The 17592-nt window shown below is 37.6% G+C and overlaps 1 protein-coding gene across 5 annotated transcripts in view; it reads right to left on the bottom strand.

The window, feature by feature from the left end:
• Rtn4 (reticulon 4) overlaps positions 1–17592 on the bottom strand; it is a 51517-nt gene that overhangs the window by 3355 nt on the left and 30570 nt on the right. For all 5 annotated transcript variants that reach the window (NM_194054.3, NM_194053.3, NM_194052.3 and 2 more), the window contains 3 exons: positions 7220–7427; positions 4562–4700; positions 10–79 (listed from right to left, as the gene is read on the bottom strand). In NM_194054.3, the coding sequence (NP_918943.1) occupies positions 10–79; positions 4562–4700; positions 7220–7427 (417 nt within the window). The remainder of the gene's footprint in view (positions 1–9; positions 80–4561; positions 4701–7219; positions 7428–17592) is intronic.

The following is a 17592-nucleotide window of genomic DNA, read 5'->3' as shown; positions in this document are numbered from 1 at the left end:
TAGACTTACCTAAAATCAGTAGTGTCAAACCATTGAACAAGGCACCAACGTAAGTAAATACCCACATCAACACTGCAAACTGTAATCAAACAAGAGCCCATGATAAGCAAAATTAAACTTTCTTCTGAAACATATACATTTAAATGCCAGTCTAACAGGCACAGACCTTGAAAACCCAGTAAAGTCAGTCTTTATTTATTGTCTTACTTCAGAAACCTAAGGACCAAAAATGGGAGTTGATTCACTTTCTTTAGAAGCCATGATAGAGCAGAACTGCCTTCCCTCAGAACAGAGAGCATGGGAAGGAAGGACACACTGCCCTTCTACTTCTAGTCACGGTCTAGCTTTCAACAATGGGAGAAAAGAAAGCACTTCCTTTCTGGCCACTTGGCCTTAATTTTAATAAATTGTACTTCCTATCACCTCACCCTGAAAGTTTTTTCTTCATCTAAGTCACAAATCAAGGTTATGCCTGGGTGTAGATCTCTGAAAAGGATTTCTCAGCTATGGCCAGTGTCTGAGAACAAGCTTGTCTGTCATGTTCTCTATTGACAGTACTAGGACTGCAACAAGCCAAGTGTATGGAAATGCAATACACATGGGGAGAGGGCATTGCCTTTTCTCCACGAGTATAAGGGAATAAAGTTTAAACACGCCTTATTAAAAACTCTGTAGAGCTTTATTTGGTGAAAGACACATATTTAAGGAAAATAGAGGGGCACACAATAGATTTTCAGATACTTTGACAATTTTGGCTACTTAAAAACTTGAAAACAATGAAAATTATTATTTTACCTTTTCTAGAAACATTAACCCATTTTCTAGTATTCCCTTGACTGTTTCTACATTTTCCTTCAATTTTTTTCTAAGTCAACGAAACATGTCAGAAAACATACATACTGAAATGTACATGTTAACACAGCAGCATAAGAGCCTTTGAATGTTCTTTTGCATCAGCTATTTTTAGAGTGCAGGACCCTCTGCCCAGACTTAAGATTATATCCTGAGGCTCTGTACCTCACTTAGGTAAGGTACAGTAGAGCTGGCCCTGGCTGTGGGTGAGCCTACCTGAGGGCATGAGTGCTGAAGAGCTAGCCCCACCACTTGCCTGCCATGAGGTGCCTTGGGCACTGGAGTGATGCCCTCCACCTTCTCACAACCTATAGCAGTCAGAAGAGCTGACCCCAGGGTCACGAGAGCAGGAGAGTTGGCTCTGCTCCTCACCAGTTACAACACTGGGTGAGCTAGCTGGGAGAATGCTGAAGAGCTTGCCCTATTGGTGCAGGTGCTAGAGAGCTCACCCGGCCAACAGACCAGCTCAGACATCACTCAAGCCCAGAACTAGGGCTCTGAGTTGGCCCACTCCAAAATTGACCTCCTCAATGACCTGATGGAGCACTTGACAGGGCTGGTCCTGCAGATCCAAAGCTGCAATGACTCACTGAAATGAGCATTTGCAAGTAAAGATGTAAGGACAAAAGGGTATACTGTGGGGCACGCTATGGCTTTCACAGTGAGATGTTTTCTATGCTTTGTTTTATTTTAAATTTTATTTTGGAAGGAAATTTGCAAGGCCAGAGGGCAGGGAAATCAGTGGAACTGGGGTATATGATGTGACCAAAGAACCAATAAAAAGAAAAAATCATATCCTAAAACATAATTGCATATCAGGCAACTTCAACTAGAACAATTTTTCACTAAAAGTCAGAGATCTACTATCATATAAAATCTAGTCTTTAGCACCCAATGCCTTGCTACAGGCATACATAAGAACTCACTAAAATTGCCCAGTCTTAGTCCCTATTAGATGAAATTTTTGGACTTGGTGTTTCAACGGGCAAGATCCCAACTTTTTGGAGATGGTAGTGTTAATCTGGCTTCAAGTGGTTCCCAGCCTCAGCCTCCTAAGTATCCAAGAATGCGTTCCCTCCATACACAAACATACATGGGGGGCGAGGGAGAGGATTTGTGTGCACATTCCTGGCTTACAAGGTAGGAGCTTTCCCGTTAAAGCTTCAAGCTTCTCTCTAGGGGTGCCAAAGATGACCCCAATAGGTATGATATACATTTAGGAAGGGAGGGAGGGAGGGAGGGAGGGAGGGAGGGAAGAGGGAGGGGGAGGACAGACGGTCAGGCTGGAGGTAGGGACAAATAGGGTTATGCCATAGCTTTCTAAAACAGTCATCACCCATTCAATGTTCTCAGATAAATTAAATCAGACCTTCAGGGAATGGAAACTCCAGTTCCTTCACTTTCCCAGATAAATTTATATAAAATATACCTCCTCACTTGACTCCAATGTGCAGCCATGAATGAAAACTGCTTTTTAGAACAAGAGTCCTCACCAAAGATCCTTACACAGATTAATCACAAAAATACTTACTTAATCCTTAGCCAAATAAGAAACATCCCTATCACAGCACCAGGTGATACTTGTACTACCCATCTGTGGTGCTCAGAGCCAGCCTGGGCAATGCTGCAGCAGTGGAAGACCCAATGTTTTCTCGGTATTTTGTTTGGTTTTGCTGGGGTTTTTTGTTTGTTTTTTGTTTTTGCTTTTAGTTTTTCAAGACAGGGTTTCTCTGTACAGCTCTGGCTGTCCTGGAACTTACCCTAGACTGGGCAGCACTCTAACTCAGAGATCTACTTTCCTCTGCCTATAATACCACCGCCCATCTTAAGACCCAATGTGTTAAAACTGAATAAATAGCCCTAAAACGTAGACAGTATTTAATGTCTAAGCTACTTTCTCAATGGATCAAGAATTATTTCAAAGGTGACTGACTTGGCCCATAAAATAGGAAAATGGATAATTGATTACTTTATAGATGATACTTGAAATCTTGTCTAGGATTAAAAATCTTAAATTTTATTTCAGAGGAGCAAAACAAAGGAAGCAAGCAGACAGGAAGTTAGTACAGAACTTGTGACAATATATCCTATTTTCATTTGCCCAAGTCAACTACCAGGAATAAACCAGGTACATTCATGTGGTCAGTTCATCTCAGGTGCTGACTGAAGGCAGAGCCCTGGAATCTGTTATTTCTTTGATGACAACGCAAAGAAACTCTTCCCTCATTCTGGAGGGAAAGAAGAAAGGAAGTTTAAAGGGAGTAGGAACAGGGGAGGGGTTGCTGCATTGTGTTTGCAAGAGTGACTCAAATATTTACAGAGGTTTCAAATGTAAGTGATACTGGGACCTAGAATCTACCATTCTATAAACTGAGGACACCTAAGAGAGCTGATAATGTATGAGATAAACTGCTTGCAAATGTTTCTTTAAAAACTGTTGTCAAAGCTACAGAGTTTGTCTATTATGTCAATTTGTTTTCTAGAAATTAAAATGTTTCCATTTTATTAACTAGAAATCAAAGCAATTCCAGTCAAAAGCTCATAGCACCTTTAAAAAAAATTCAAATTAGGAGTCCATTCCCAGAAGGAACACCATTGCTTTTCCATAGAAACAAAAACTATGATAGATAAACACAACCACACATATAAAGTTAACATGCAGGAACTCTCTTTAGAAAGGCAATACTACCTGTAAAACTTCACTCAGACTCTTGAGTGCTACAATCTATTTTTATTTATTTTATTTGATACCAAGACTTTGACCTAACCTTGACCTCTCAGAGAGCCCCCCTGACTTTGCTCTCTGAGTGGTGAAATTAAAGGCATGTGTCATCATGCCTCGCCCACAACCACTTGAGGACTGCTTACATTTTTGGTGAATTTTAAGACAAATATCCTGGACTCATAAACAACTGGAATCTGTGATACCCATATACATGCTGAAAGCAGTCTCATGTAGTGGAGCCCCATTCACCCAGGAAGACCCTTCCCTGTAGAGTGTCACCTAAATGATGAAGTGTTTATTACCTGTCGCCTCTAAAGGAAAACATTCTGCCTTACTCTTTTTTTTTTTATTAGGTATTTTCCTCGTTTACATTTCCAATGCTATCCCAAAAGTCCCCCACACCCTCCCCCCCACTCCCCTACCCACCCACTCCCATTTTTTGGCCCTGGCGTTCCCCTGTACTGGGGCATATAGTTTGCCTGTCCAGTGGGCCTCTCTTTCCAGTGATGGCCGACTAGGCCATCTTTTGATACATATGCAGCTAGAGTCAAGAGCTCCGGGGTACTGCTTAGTTCATAATGTTGTTCCACCTATAGGGTTGCAGATCTCTTTAGCTCCTTGGATACTTTTTTGCCGAAGTACACTATGAGACCTATTTGGGTTCACTTCGTATGCTGACATGATGAAGCATGAACTTACATCCGAAGACAGAATCAACCCACTTTTCTTGAGTTTTGAGTTTTAAACCCACAATCAAAAGCAAAATTTTCTTCTCAATTTCTCTTTCTTAAAGTATTCCCTGAAGGAGAAAAGTGTCAAACTATAGTTCTCACACAAATCTAAACACAGGACACTGAGTTTTCAAACCTAAATTTACATTGATATGATTTCATTTCATCTTTATGATTTATTTGGATAGAGAAAATAGAATTTTATATTGCCAATCTGTCTGATACATGTAAATGAAAAGCAAAATAAACTTACCTTCAGGGAATCAACTAAATCATCAACTAAGAAGAGACGCCTCAATTCTTTTATTGTGCTGTTCACATGACCAAGAGCAGAATTACTATATTTCTGAACCAATTCCTCTGATATGGCAACTTCAGATTCCAAATATGCCCTTTAAAAAAAGAAAAAAAGAAAAAATCCTCAACTGACACTGATTCTCACATGTCAATCAGCAATCACAGATCTATAAAAGAGATTAACAGTGTAGAACAATCTACTATAAAGGCCTACACTTATTATAAAAATCCAAAGTAAGCTGGCTGTGGTGGTTCATGCGTGTAATCCCAGCACTTGAGAGGCTAAGTCAGAAGGATTGTTACTAGTGTAAAACCAACTTTGGCTACAGAAATATCTCAAACAAAATAAAACAAAACCAAAACCCCCAAGCTGATAGAAGCGTGTTTTAAAGACATTTTAAATTTTAACTGCTATCATTTTCTTAGTAATCTAAGTGTGCAAATTTAATCTTCTAAAACTGTTTTCTCATTTTAAATGGACGTTAATCATGAGGATTTAATGAGTAAAATGTTTAATGACACTTGGCCTCCAGATCACTCAGAAAATTATTTTCTGAGTCTTATTAGGATCTGCTACCAAAGATCCTACTCATTTCCATATTCACTTTATGGAAAAATGTCAAATGTTAAATATTAGCATGTAAAATAGCTGCTTAAAGTACAGTGGCAATACCAATAAATAAAGGGTAATATTTACTCTCTATTTTCATGCTCTCTTGTATGCTATAGTGTGTGGGAAGTGTTAAATTTAACAAGATAACAATTTGGGGATGATCATTTGATTATTTCAAAGATGACATTCACCATACCTAACTAATCCTATTATTTCCTAGCACAGTGTCCTCTGAGACAACCCTATCTCCACTACTACCTTTGCAGTATGGCCCAAATGTGCCTCCTGATCACTCACTCTTGTTAGTTAAGTATCTGTTATTATTTGCACACTGAGATACTCTATCAGTGTGCAAGCCTGTTTTCTCTGCATCAACACCAGATTAGCCTATCTGAGCTTCCTAAAATAGCAGAGTAGGTTAAGCTCAGGTAAGCATTAGAAGATTGGCTATTTTCTAGCTAAGTAAGCTTGCAAAAAAAGCATTTCAATTCTCTGAGTCAAGTTTCCAACTCTATAGATTAGATGACGAATCATGTCCACTTCAAGCAATGTATTACTCTGATTCCATCAGAGAGCATACCTAATTTTGGTCACCTTCCCACTGCTCCCTATGTTAAAGCTAGAAATAAGTTATGAATCATTTTAAAACATTTTTTAAACCATAATGCCTTGGTCGTCACACTATTTTCTTTCCTAAAGCGAAGGTCACTTCTTCCTGTGATAACAACTTATCCCGTGAACTAGCCTCACCTCAGACCCCACCCACACATGAAGACTGGTCAGAGCTGAGTCCGCAGAGCCCGGTGTGATTTATGTCCTCTTCCACATTATTAAGTGCTACATCCAGCTCTGAATGCAGACAGCATAGTTCCCCACGTTGGCAGACTATTTAGACCACTTCTTTACAACAGCAGGAGATACTGGTATACCAATGTTATTCATAAATATCAAATTAAAACATCCCAAGTTTCCCATCAACTTTCAAACCAGCAAGAAGTTACTTATGCATTTTTTTTTAATGTGTATATGTGGGGCCACGTGAAGTCCATTATTTTTGGCAAAGCTGGCCAGTGAGTTCCCAGGATTTACTTGTTGCTGACTTCCAACATTTGGGTTATAGACATCCATATAGCAGTGACCAGTTTTATGTGGTACTCTGGCCCTCCTGTTTCCACAAGTCTTACCCACAAAGCCATCTTCTGAGCCCTGTCTATACAATTCCTAGAAATATAAAAAAAAAAAAAAACCTGGCTTGTTCTTTGAGAGCATCCTGCATCAGTGCCACCTGGTAGACATTTGTATGACAAATTTTAACATGCTGCTCATCACTGTTCCCTCTTACCACTGTATAATTTCAACTGCACCAGTATGACTAGGCAACTGAAAAGCTGTTCACCAGGCCTAAACTGGCACGTCAGCTGAATTTGTAAAAGACTGTAAATGCCTTTATGAAAAAGGTATGTCTAAAAAGAAATATTTAAAAAAAAAAAAAAAAGAAACTGGAGTCTTCAAAAATTCTTTAAAACTAAATGATATATAAAACTAATACTGTGGATAAATTAGAACTTTGTAACATTTTCATGTATTTCATTACAACTGCTTTAAAATCCTATTTGTCAATAGTTCATGGCATATAATTGTCATTTTGAAGCTTCAATTTGAAGTTATCTCCTCTCTCTGTATAAAGCCCTGAGAAACTGAAGCAAATGTAGGTAAGAACATATACTAGGGAAAAGGTATATAGTATTAGATAGTATTAAATGTAAACAGTAAGAACAATATAACTTCACCAATTCTAAAATTCACTGTGATAACCAATATCTACTATAAATACTAATGAGCCCAGTCTTTTCTACCATAAGAAATCTCAAAGGCAGATATGTTCTTGATAGATTATCTCTAAGCAACAAAGAAATCACACAACTATAATTCTACAGATAGGAGATGAAGTCTCACTACCAATCCTAGTTACACTGTTGCCTCATTTTTCAAACATCTCACCTGAATGGGTGGCCTTCATCTGATTTCTGGATAGCTTGGATCACACCCTTATATATCCTAAAGCTGATAGTCACAGAGAGCAGGGCCAAGGCAATGTAGGCCGTTACACTGACAATGCTGAACACTGTCAGAGACAGCAGCAGGAATAAGCTGGCACCAAACACCACTCCAGTCTTCTTAATGTCTCTCCAGTACAGGAGGTCAACAACTAAAAATTAAAAGAAGAAGTCTGAAATTAGAATACTATCTTAACCATTTGGATTTAGCACATTTACATGTTCTTCACGGAGGAAACACACTAAAACATTAAACCCAGTATAAGCTACCTATCAGTGAAATGCTAAGTTTGTACTTTTCCTTCTTTTGGGCCAACCTCCCTCCTGAGTGACCAAATCATTCTAGCTACAAATTACCCTTATATACTTCTTAGGCCTGGCAGAGCTCACTTAAAATTATCTTGAGACATTTCTTCTTCATACTATGCATGATATTCAAATTACAGGGAAATAGTACATACGAAAAGGACTATTGTAAGACATAAGTATAGGAAATCAAATTTTTTAAAAAGTTGAAGGGCTAGAGAGATGGTTCAATGGTTAAGAGCAGAGGTCCTGAGTTCAAGTCCCAGCAACCACATGGTGGCTCGCAACCATCTGTAATGAGATCCAATGCCCTCTTCTGGTGTGCCTGAAGACAGTAACATTGTACTCATATACATAAAATATGTAACTAAATGATTTAATTAAAACAAAAAGAATAAAATAAAAATCTATAGAAAAAAAAGGTGAAAAATTGAAATGTTAGCAGCTGAGCACCTAAGATTTACAGCTTGGCTTTTAGAAGCTCTCCTTTGAAAATCCTAAAATGATATCTTAGCCTAGTACTAACTGAAGTTACCTACAATAAAAGATAAAGGGGGAACAGCATTCAGACATCTAAAAAACTAATTTCCTTCAACAGAAGAAAAAAGTCATAAAAACTGCAGGGGTCAAAAAACAAAAGCTGTCAAACAAACAAGACACTCCCCCAATCTTACATACTACAATATTCCATACCATTTGGTATAGAGTCAGACAAAGACAATTTACCATGTCTGCTTTTGGCCACTGGAAACAAAGCTACTGCAAGGCTCAAATAACCACAGGCTTGTAGTCTCTTGAGATTATCCTCAACAGTGCACTGAAGGAAGGACTCTTTGACACACTACACAGTATTCACCTCTCTAGATGGTGACCAACCAGGAGCAGCAAAACAAAACAAAAACTCCACACACTTTATGGTAAAACAAATAGGGAACTACTCAAGTAGAACTCCTGCTAACTTTAAGATAAAGGGAGTAACATTTTTAAAAGTCACACTTCAAAGGGATGCATTGGTTTTGATCCCCAGGATCCTAAATGAGCATGGCTTCCATTTAGCACTGAAAGTACATTGTAAGAAAAATTACGTAAGCTATAAAACACTAAGTATTATTACAAAGGTTTAATTCCACCTTTGGAGTATATATATTAAGCACTTAGTAAGTGGGGCTTGGAGTGTATATGCCTAGCATGTGCATATCCTGGGCCAGATCCATTCCATGTATGACCCACAGCCTGTTTCACTGATTGCTTTCACACTATGATCTTAACCTCCATCTATTAACACCTACATCAGTTCTGATGTGTGCAACTTGTTCCTACCAATGCATCTGAGGACTGACCAGACCTTGAAATAGCCTAATCTGTGCTGTCAAAACGATACTGTAAATAACATCGCAGTCAACAAAGAGATCACAGCAATATCAATAGTTTTCTCACATTGAGCTAGGTATGATGGCATTCTAGCACCTGAGAGACTGAGCATGAGTGTTGCACGTTTTAGGCTAACCAGACTAAAAGCAGCAAATGCCAGGCCAGCCAGGTATATATAACAAGATCATAAAACAAAAACAGAAAGTCAGCCTAGTGAAATGAGCAGAAAGCTGGGAAATGTACTTTTAAGGCTCTTTTCAATTCTAAAATGCTAAAGTATATCTTTTCAAGGACTACCTGATTTAGAACACTCAGTAAAGTTTTAAAGTAAATATTACACTGTACTAGGAAATCAAGGGTGGGAGGTAAAAGACGCTGAAAGAAATTTAAAAACTCTGAAACAGAGGAATCCAGCTGCCATTAAGAAGCCAGGGGTTTGGAGAGATGGTTCAGCAGTTAAGAAACTGGTTGCTCTTCCAGAGGTCCCGAGTTCAATTCCCAGCAACCACATGGTGGCTCAACCATCTTTACTGGGATCTGATGCCCTCTTCTGGTGTGTCTGAAGAGAGTGTAGTCTGAAGAGAAGAGTCAGTGTACTCATATTTAAAAAAAAAAAAAAAAGTCAGGGAAACTGGCAGGACTCACATCTACCCGAAGCTAATAATGTCATCTTTCCCTGTTGGGAATGCAAGGAAGGTAGTGAGGGTAGTGAGTGACATGACATAGACAGCAGTGGCAGCATAATTCCTGTCAGATTCCCTTGTGTGCTCTAACAGTGGGTTATATAAGCCCAGAGTCAAAGCTCTAGAGCTAGGTGACCTAGACTCCAACAGAAGCACAAAATTACTAACAATGTAACCTCAGGCAAGTTGCCAAACCCTTCTACGCTTCTAGACTCATCATTAAACTATATATAAAAATAGGAATTGTCTCACTGAGATGGGATTCATTAAATGAGGAAAATGAATTGAGATTTTTCTATCAATAAAATGATAAGTTAAAGTATTTAATATAGGACTCAGGATTATTAGTTGTGTTACTAATATTGCCCCCCCCCAAATAAATCACCTTTATTTCTAGGTACTTAAAAGGGATAACTTCAACATTATATAAAGTTATTGACCTGAACTATGATGTTACACAGAAACATGTCACTTTAAAAACCACACAGAAGCCAGGCAGTGGTGGCACATGCCTTTAATCCCAACACTTGGGAGGCAGATTTCTGAGTTCGAGGCTAGCCTGGTCTACAGAGTGAGTTCCAGGACAGCTAGGGCTACACAGAGAAACCCTGTCTCGAAAAAAACAAACAAACAAACAAAACCCCACACAGGGAAAATAAATGGAAAAAGTACTTGCTAATGATTCCCTGAAACTCAAGTGGAAGAAAGCAAATGTTAAATTTGACCTCTGACCTCCACACAATCATGCCTAAATACATATACACAATAATACATTTTAAGATAACACCAACCCAGAACTGAACAATCAGCGGACTTTTCTTCCAATTTATAGCAAAATACTCATATAAAGATGAGTGGTCTCAAAGCACTCAAAGCCATTTGTTCATTTGTAGTATCCCTACTGGTAAGATTATCAAATAAATGCACGTGCACTCACCGTGCTTCATTAAGAGCATCCAACACTGTTACATTAAAACTGATCTTTCCAAGTGTCTGTGTCCATGTGTAAAAACCAGAGAAAATTCAAAGGTTTTGATTACTCAAGATTTAATTAATCTACAGGTTCTATACTAGTGAATATAGTAGAAAGAAGAGGCTAAGTTCAGAGACCCACCTCCTGGTACTAGCTCTGCAACTGTGTAACTTAAAGTGAGACTTGAACCTCCCTTGACTTAAGTTTTATCTTCAACAAAGTAAGTCTTCCAATTTATTTTCCCTTCAGAGGCTAACATGATTAATACTTAATACAAAGTCCTACACTCAAATTATTATTAGTGGGTCCTAATCAATAAACTTTTACTATTGGCATTAGCCTATGCCTTGCTGCAACTTTAAAATAGATCTCCTTTTAAGATGTATACTTCTGAGTATAAGAGGCTTAAGTGTTTTAAACTGAACCTTCTCAGAAACATTACTATGTGCCAAACATAAACTTCATGAAATCAGTAAGTACCTAATCATATCACTTTTCAAGCAATTGTACATAACTGTAATTATGAGAACACCAAAAACTGTACAAAAAGCTTTTTACAGTTTAGAAGTGGAAGGTGATAAATATATAATGAGACTTGCTATTGTTAAAGCACCCTGTGCATAAACTAAAGGGTCAGCATATTCAAGTTCTTCAGATTGTTGTACATCTGCATGTTTGATGAATGGGCAGAACATAGACTAAGAGTCATTGTATGTAAAATGAACCACAAAGACCAAGAAGAATGTCTATGTGAAATTAACAAGATATAGGATATTGTCCTAGTTAGGATTTCTATTGCTAAGGTGAAACACCATGACCAAAAGCATGTTGGGGAGGAAAGGGCTTATTTGACTTATACTTTCACATTATAGACCATCATTGAAGTAAGTCAGGACAGGAATTCAAATAAGGCAGGAAACTGAAACTAGAAGCTGATATAGAAACCATGGAGTGGGTGCTACTTACTGGCATACTCGCCATGGCTTGCTCAGCCTGCTTTCTTATAGAACCCAGGGCCAGAAGCTCAGGGATAGCATCACCCAAATGATCTGGGCACTCTCCCATGAATCACTACGTGAGAAAATGCTCTGCAGACAATCTTATAGAAAGAAGTAATTCCTCAATTGAGGGTCTCTCCTCTCACATGACTCTAGCTTGTGTTAAGTTGACATATACTAGCCAGCATAGATACCTACATTTACACACCAATGACAGGGCAGCTAAGAGCAATACATTTATTTAACAAGTACTTCTCAGAGCCAAAAAAGTATAATTAGGTTTTTAAACAGTCACTTTTCATGTACTTGTGAATGAAGTGAGCATGCGCATACCACGGTACATGTGTGGCAATCAGGAGATACTTGTGGGAGTCAGTTCTTTTCTATACCATGTGGGTTCCAGGGATTGAATTCAGGAGGTCAGACTCGGTGCCACGTACCTTTACCCACTGAGCTATCTCACTGTCCCATCAAGTTTTTGAAAATACCTTTTAAAAGTAGTATGAATTTGATTAAAACTAGTATACGTATAATGGAAAAACTGGTCTGTAAAGAAAGATAAAGATGCCTATAATGACACTTGAAAACAGAGTATTAAAAGAATCAAGAGAACAAAGCCAGCCTGGGCTACAACAGTGAATTTGAAACCATTTTGGGCTACATATAAAACAAACAAAACAAACAAAAATATGTCTAACCATTAAGTCTGAAAAAAATCTACTAAATATTTTTACTTCTTTAATATTGGGATTATAGATAAGTCTTACCTGTTTCTTTATACATTTCTGTGCTACTTGAAACAGTCTCATGCTAGTGGCAACCACAATTTATAATCACAAAATACTGCCTTAATCCCCATTCAATGAGTGGTAGAGTAGGATTTCCTACTATAAGAACACCACGGACTGGGGAAGCAACTCAGTTGGTACAGGGACCTACCAACCCCCAAACACATAAAGGCCAGCACAATGGCCAACACTTGTAATCCTCATGTCAGGAAAGCAGAGAGAGGCAGATTCTAGGGCTCATTGGCCAAAAGGCCAACTCATATGCCAGCTCCAGGCCAATAAGAGATCCTGTCTCTGTACCACCACTCAAGGCTGCCTTAGAGCCTCCATATCCACATACCAGTATGTGCAGAGACATACACACTCATACACACAAAGAACAATGCTGCCTGATAATTTAATAAATGATCAGATGCAGTCAGATCTTGTCAATAATTGTAAGAACTCTGGAAGTCATACATGAAAGTTCACAGATACCACATGAAAACACATGACTACCTCAAAGCACACACTATGGATTAGTCAAGCTGAAGTAAGTCCTAGGAATGCAGAAGTTGAGATACTCTTGAGACCATTAGGGAAGTACAGGCAGGAGGTGAGACAGCTACACAGTGGTAAGTAAGTACACACAGGACAGAATCCATCGTCCAAAGCACTGTGACAAGCACTAATACATTTTCAATCCCATTTTGTAAAGAGTTTGTCAGTGAAGCTGCAAAGAAGAAAAACACAAATTTCTAGCAAAAACAGTTGTCTGTTTTCATACTTGTCAAAAGTATTTTAGTTTCATATGGACTCTTTATGTTGGTTTTACTTTTTTTTTAAATTAGGAAGATTAAATTCGCCCAAGAGCAGTGATTCTCCATGGGGGGAAAAAAGGATACAAAAATCCAAAGAAATATCTACATGCCTCTGATAACTCATCAGAGCCTTATATCATTAGTTAATTTAGAAGATTGTTCAATTCAGATACCCAAATCAGACAAAGACATCAGGATAAGTACAGATAAACATCCCGTATAAATACAGAACAGTGATTTCACCATAACACCATTAACAAGTCAAAATCCTGCAATGCAAACAGATTACAGCATAGCTTAGGAGGATCTGTTCTGAGAATGCAAAGGTAGTGCAACATATGAATAACAACCCACACATGCACCATAAAAACAAAATAGGAATAAGACACACTCGCCACAATAGTTGCATAAAAAACTGATTAGGTCCAACATCATCTCATGGTAAACAGTCAACAAAACAGCAAGAAAAAAAAAAAGAATTAGCCTCAAACTGATCAAAAATAAAATCTACAAAATCACAGTGAACATGCTGCAAGACTAGCATCTTCCCACTTAAACCTAGTAATAAGACAAGGGTAACCTCTCTTTGACACTTCACACCCATATATGTCCTAGAAGTTTTTGACCAGAATTTGGGCAATGAATTGATTGGACAAAAATAAATTAAGGTATTTGTTGCTAATATGATCTTATATTTAGAATTTCCTAAAGAAGCCACAAAACAGCAACTAGAATTCCTAAACAAGTCTAGTGACATTGTGGGTACAACATCATACAAAGCCAACTGCATCTGACTTAACACAGACTTTCAAAACAACAGTTAACATTCACAAACAAAAAAATTTAATTCCTAGGAACATACATAGCTGAAAACAAATGAAATAAACCGAAAACTTACAGTTAAAAGAAATTAATGGCTGAATCAAGCAGAAAGATATCACACAGTCTTGGATGACATATAACAGTCCTCTAATTAGTCCCAAGTACAAACCCCATCAAAACAAAAGCCCAGCTTGTGTCTCCAACTGAACTGACAAGACAGCTGAAAAAAAATATATCTGGAATAACCAAAGAAATCCTGGAAAACAATAATAAAGTTAAAGGGCTCACATTTCTCCTCTGCAAAATTTCCTGCAAAGCTTTCAGTAACAAGAGAATGGCAAGCTAGAAGTCAGTTGGAGCTACATAGCAAGCTTCTGTCTCAAAAAAAGAAAACAAAACATAAACCCGACCCTACAGTCATATACATGGTTACAAAGGAACATAAGTGAAATACAATCAACTTTTATATTTATAGTCAGGTGAATTTGACAAGGAAGCTAAGAACAACTGGATGTCCAACTGCAGGGGAATGCCACTGGACTCCTTAGATTCCTGTACTTTATATGACATGAAAGGTTAACTTATGGGGTAGAGAGATGGCTCAGCCATTAATGGTTCCCAAATCTCTTTAACTTCAGCTCCAGAGGATCTGACCACTCTAGCCACAGTAGCTATCTGCATTCATGACAAACACACTATTAAAGATGACAAAATATTGTTTTAACTCAAAATAGAATAAAAATCTAAAGATTGGAGTTTAAACTATAAAATGCTTTTAGACAGTTGGCAAAATGGCTGAGTGCACCTGCCACCAAGCTTGCTAAGACATTTTAGCTCCTAGCCCCACATGGTAGAAGGCAAGAATTAGTCCCTATAAGCTGTCTTTTGACCTCTATACACATTCCTACACATGTTTACATGAAGGGTAGCTGTTAAAAATAACAATTTAGTTAAAAGAATAAAGAAAGTGTAGATCTTCAAGGCTGTGTTTCTTAACATATGGTATTAGCATAAACACAAGAAAAGTAAATATACTGAGCCTCTTAAAATAAAATATTTTGTTTCAAAGGACATAATGAAGAAGGTGAAGACAATCTACAAAATGGGAGGAAATACAAAGTAAATATCTGATAAGGGGTGCTAGAGAGAAGGCTCTTTTAGAAACACACAGGTTTGATTTCTATCACCCCACTGTGATTCACAACAATGTGTAAATGAAGTTCAGGGGACTAGCTCCTCTACTGGCCACTATGGGCACCAGGCAGACGTGTGATACACACATACCCAGGCAGGCAGCACACTCACATGCAGGAAATTCTTATGAAAATATTGGATAAAGCATGTTTTTATAAGGAAGTTTCTAACTCATATAAAATGTTCATAGAACACCCCTTTTAAAGATCCAAGAAGAACTGAACAGTGATTTTTCCCTTACAACTATGGGAAACACATAGGGGTTTATGCCAATCTAGTTAAATAATTTAGAAAAATAGATTCATTTCCCTGCAGTTTATCTTTGTTTTCAAAATTAAAAAATATAGAAAACTTTTGATTATTTTGTATAGTGCACCTTACCTAACTAAAATTTAAATTTAAAGGAACCCAGTTTTTCTTTCACTGACTTGGTACAAAGAAAGAAGAGCTGCCTACATTTGGTAATCACAGGCTGTCATCTGCTATAGCTAAAAATAGTGCTAGATCAAATGTGTTACATGCACAAGTCATCCTGTTACATTTTCCTTAAATGAATTTCCTTAAATTTACATTCAACTTAGCCTGAAGTTAGCTTGAAGTCAGGTTTCAATTTTAAAGCCCTATTTTAAAAACAACTTTTTTAAAAAATAAGAATAGTAAGCTCCTACCACCACATTTGACTCATTAATAATTCAAACCACTGATTATTTAGTTCATATAGCTTTCAATACAAAACGGGCTGGCAAACTGATGCACATGACAACAAGTTGAATAACCAGAGTCTGATACCTGGGACCCACAGGACTCATAGATGTCATCCTCCGATCTTCACACACACACTGCAACATGGAGAGCCCACACACTTACACACATAAAAAAATTTTCATGTTGGGGGCATCAATATACAAAAACAGAATAGAAAATATCCCTAACTTCACATTTCCAATTTCTCTAAACCATGGTATAATTTTCCATTCATAGTAAAGTCCATACATGTAATACCATTCTAAATTAAAGCTAAGTATTTTCTCTCTATGTATCTATCTACTTACTTACTCCTAAACACTCCTTGCACAAAATTTGACAATTTTTAGTTATAAAAATTAGTTATAAAAGACTGCATACAATTAAACTAAATTAAACTCAACACCCTTAAGCCCAAATTCTAGCAACAGATGAGATTAAGTTAAAAAAAAAAAAAAGAAAAGAAAAGAAAAAAAGAAAAAGTAAAGAGAATTCTATTGACTGTTGAAATGTTCTTCCTACAGCAAGTACGGAATCCAGTCCTTAAGAGAAATTATATCACAGGCTCAGCAGAAGTTTCAGTAATACTACTAACCACATCTACCTTTTTCCACAGTTGATACTAAGACTACTGCTCTTTTTTTCTTAAGAGTGAGAACCAGGGGCTGGAGAGATGACTCAGCAGTTAAGGGCACTGACTGTTCTTCCAGAGGTCCCAGCAACCACATGGTGGCTCGCAACCATCTGTAATGGGATCTGATGCCCTCTTCTGGGGTGTTTGAAGACTGCTATAGTGTACTCATATACATAAAATAAAAAAAGTAAGTGGTAAATGGTACCACATACAAAAAGCTGCCATAGTAAGCTATGCATGAATAAATTATCACAACATGGGCCAATTTTCAGCCTTTTCCTCATCACTCCTTGGTTGTTCTCATACAAACTATAAAATCAAGGTCTCATACTCCAGCTTTGAAGGTCTATGCAAATAACCTAGCATATTTAGTTTTCTTGGTTTCCTTATGTATAAAACTAAATGGTTACAATAAATGTAAATGACAAGACTCATTATCTGCAGGTGAAATCTAAAATTCTTTTTAAGAAGTATTTACTTTTACATGTGTATTTTTGCCTGCATTTAGTTTGTGTACCATGTGTAACCCTGGCACCTATGGAGGGCAGAAGAGGATGTAGGAGACCCTGGAACTTGGAACTGGAGTTACAAATGGTTGTGAGTTGCCATGTGGGAATCAAACCTGGGTCCTGTACAAGAGAAGCCAGTGCTTATAACTGCTAAGCTATCTTTCAGAACTCCTACGAGTCTTAATTGTTTCATTGCTCCTTTAAGAAAAAAGGAGAATCCTAAATCCCCAATGGGGGTGGGGGGGATGTATCATTTTTAAAAAGAAATATATGTACAAAGTTCAAGGCAAGGAGTAAACCATTAAATATGTCTGTCATTTTATAGAAAAATTATGCATGCCAACTAGGAGGCCCAGGAGGAAAGGACCATTTTTACCTTTAAAGAATGTTACAGACATAAAGCCCATATGTAATGGAATAGAAGTCACAACTCAAAAGAAGAGTTTAAAGAAGGCCAGTATCATGTCTATCTGGGAAGAATGTGTCTTAAATACT

Source organism: Mus musculus, chromosome 11 (genome assembly GCF_000001635.26).
Source record: "Mus musculus strain C57BL/6J chromosome 11, GRCm38.p6 C57BL/6J".
Classification (NCBI taxonomy): domain Eukaryota; kingdom Metazoa; phylum Chordata; class Mammalia; order Rodentia; family Muridae; genus Mus; species Mus musculus.
The sequence above is the reverse complement of the archived record's forward strand: the minus strand, read 5'-3'. Positions and strand labels throughout refer to the sequence as shown.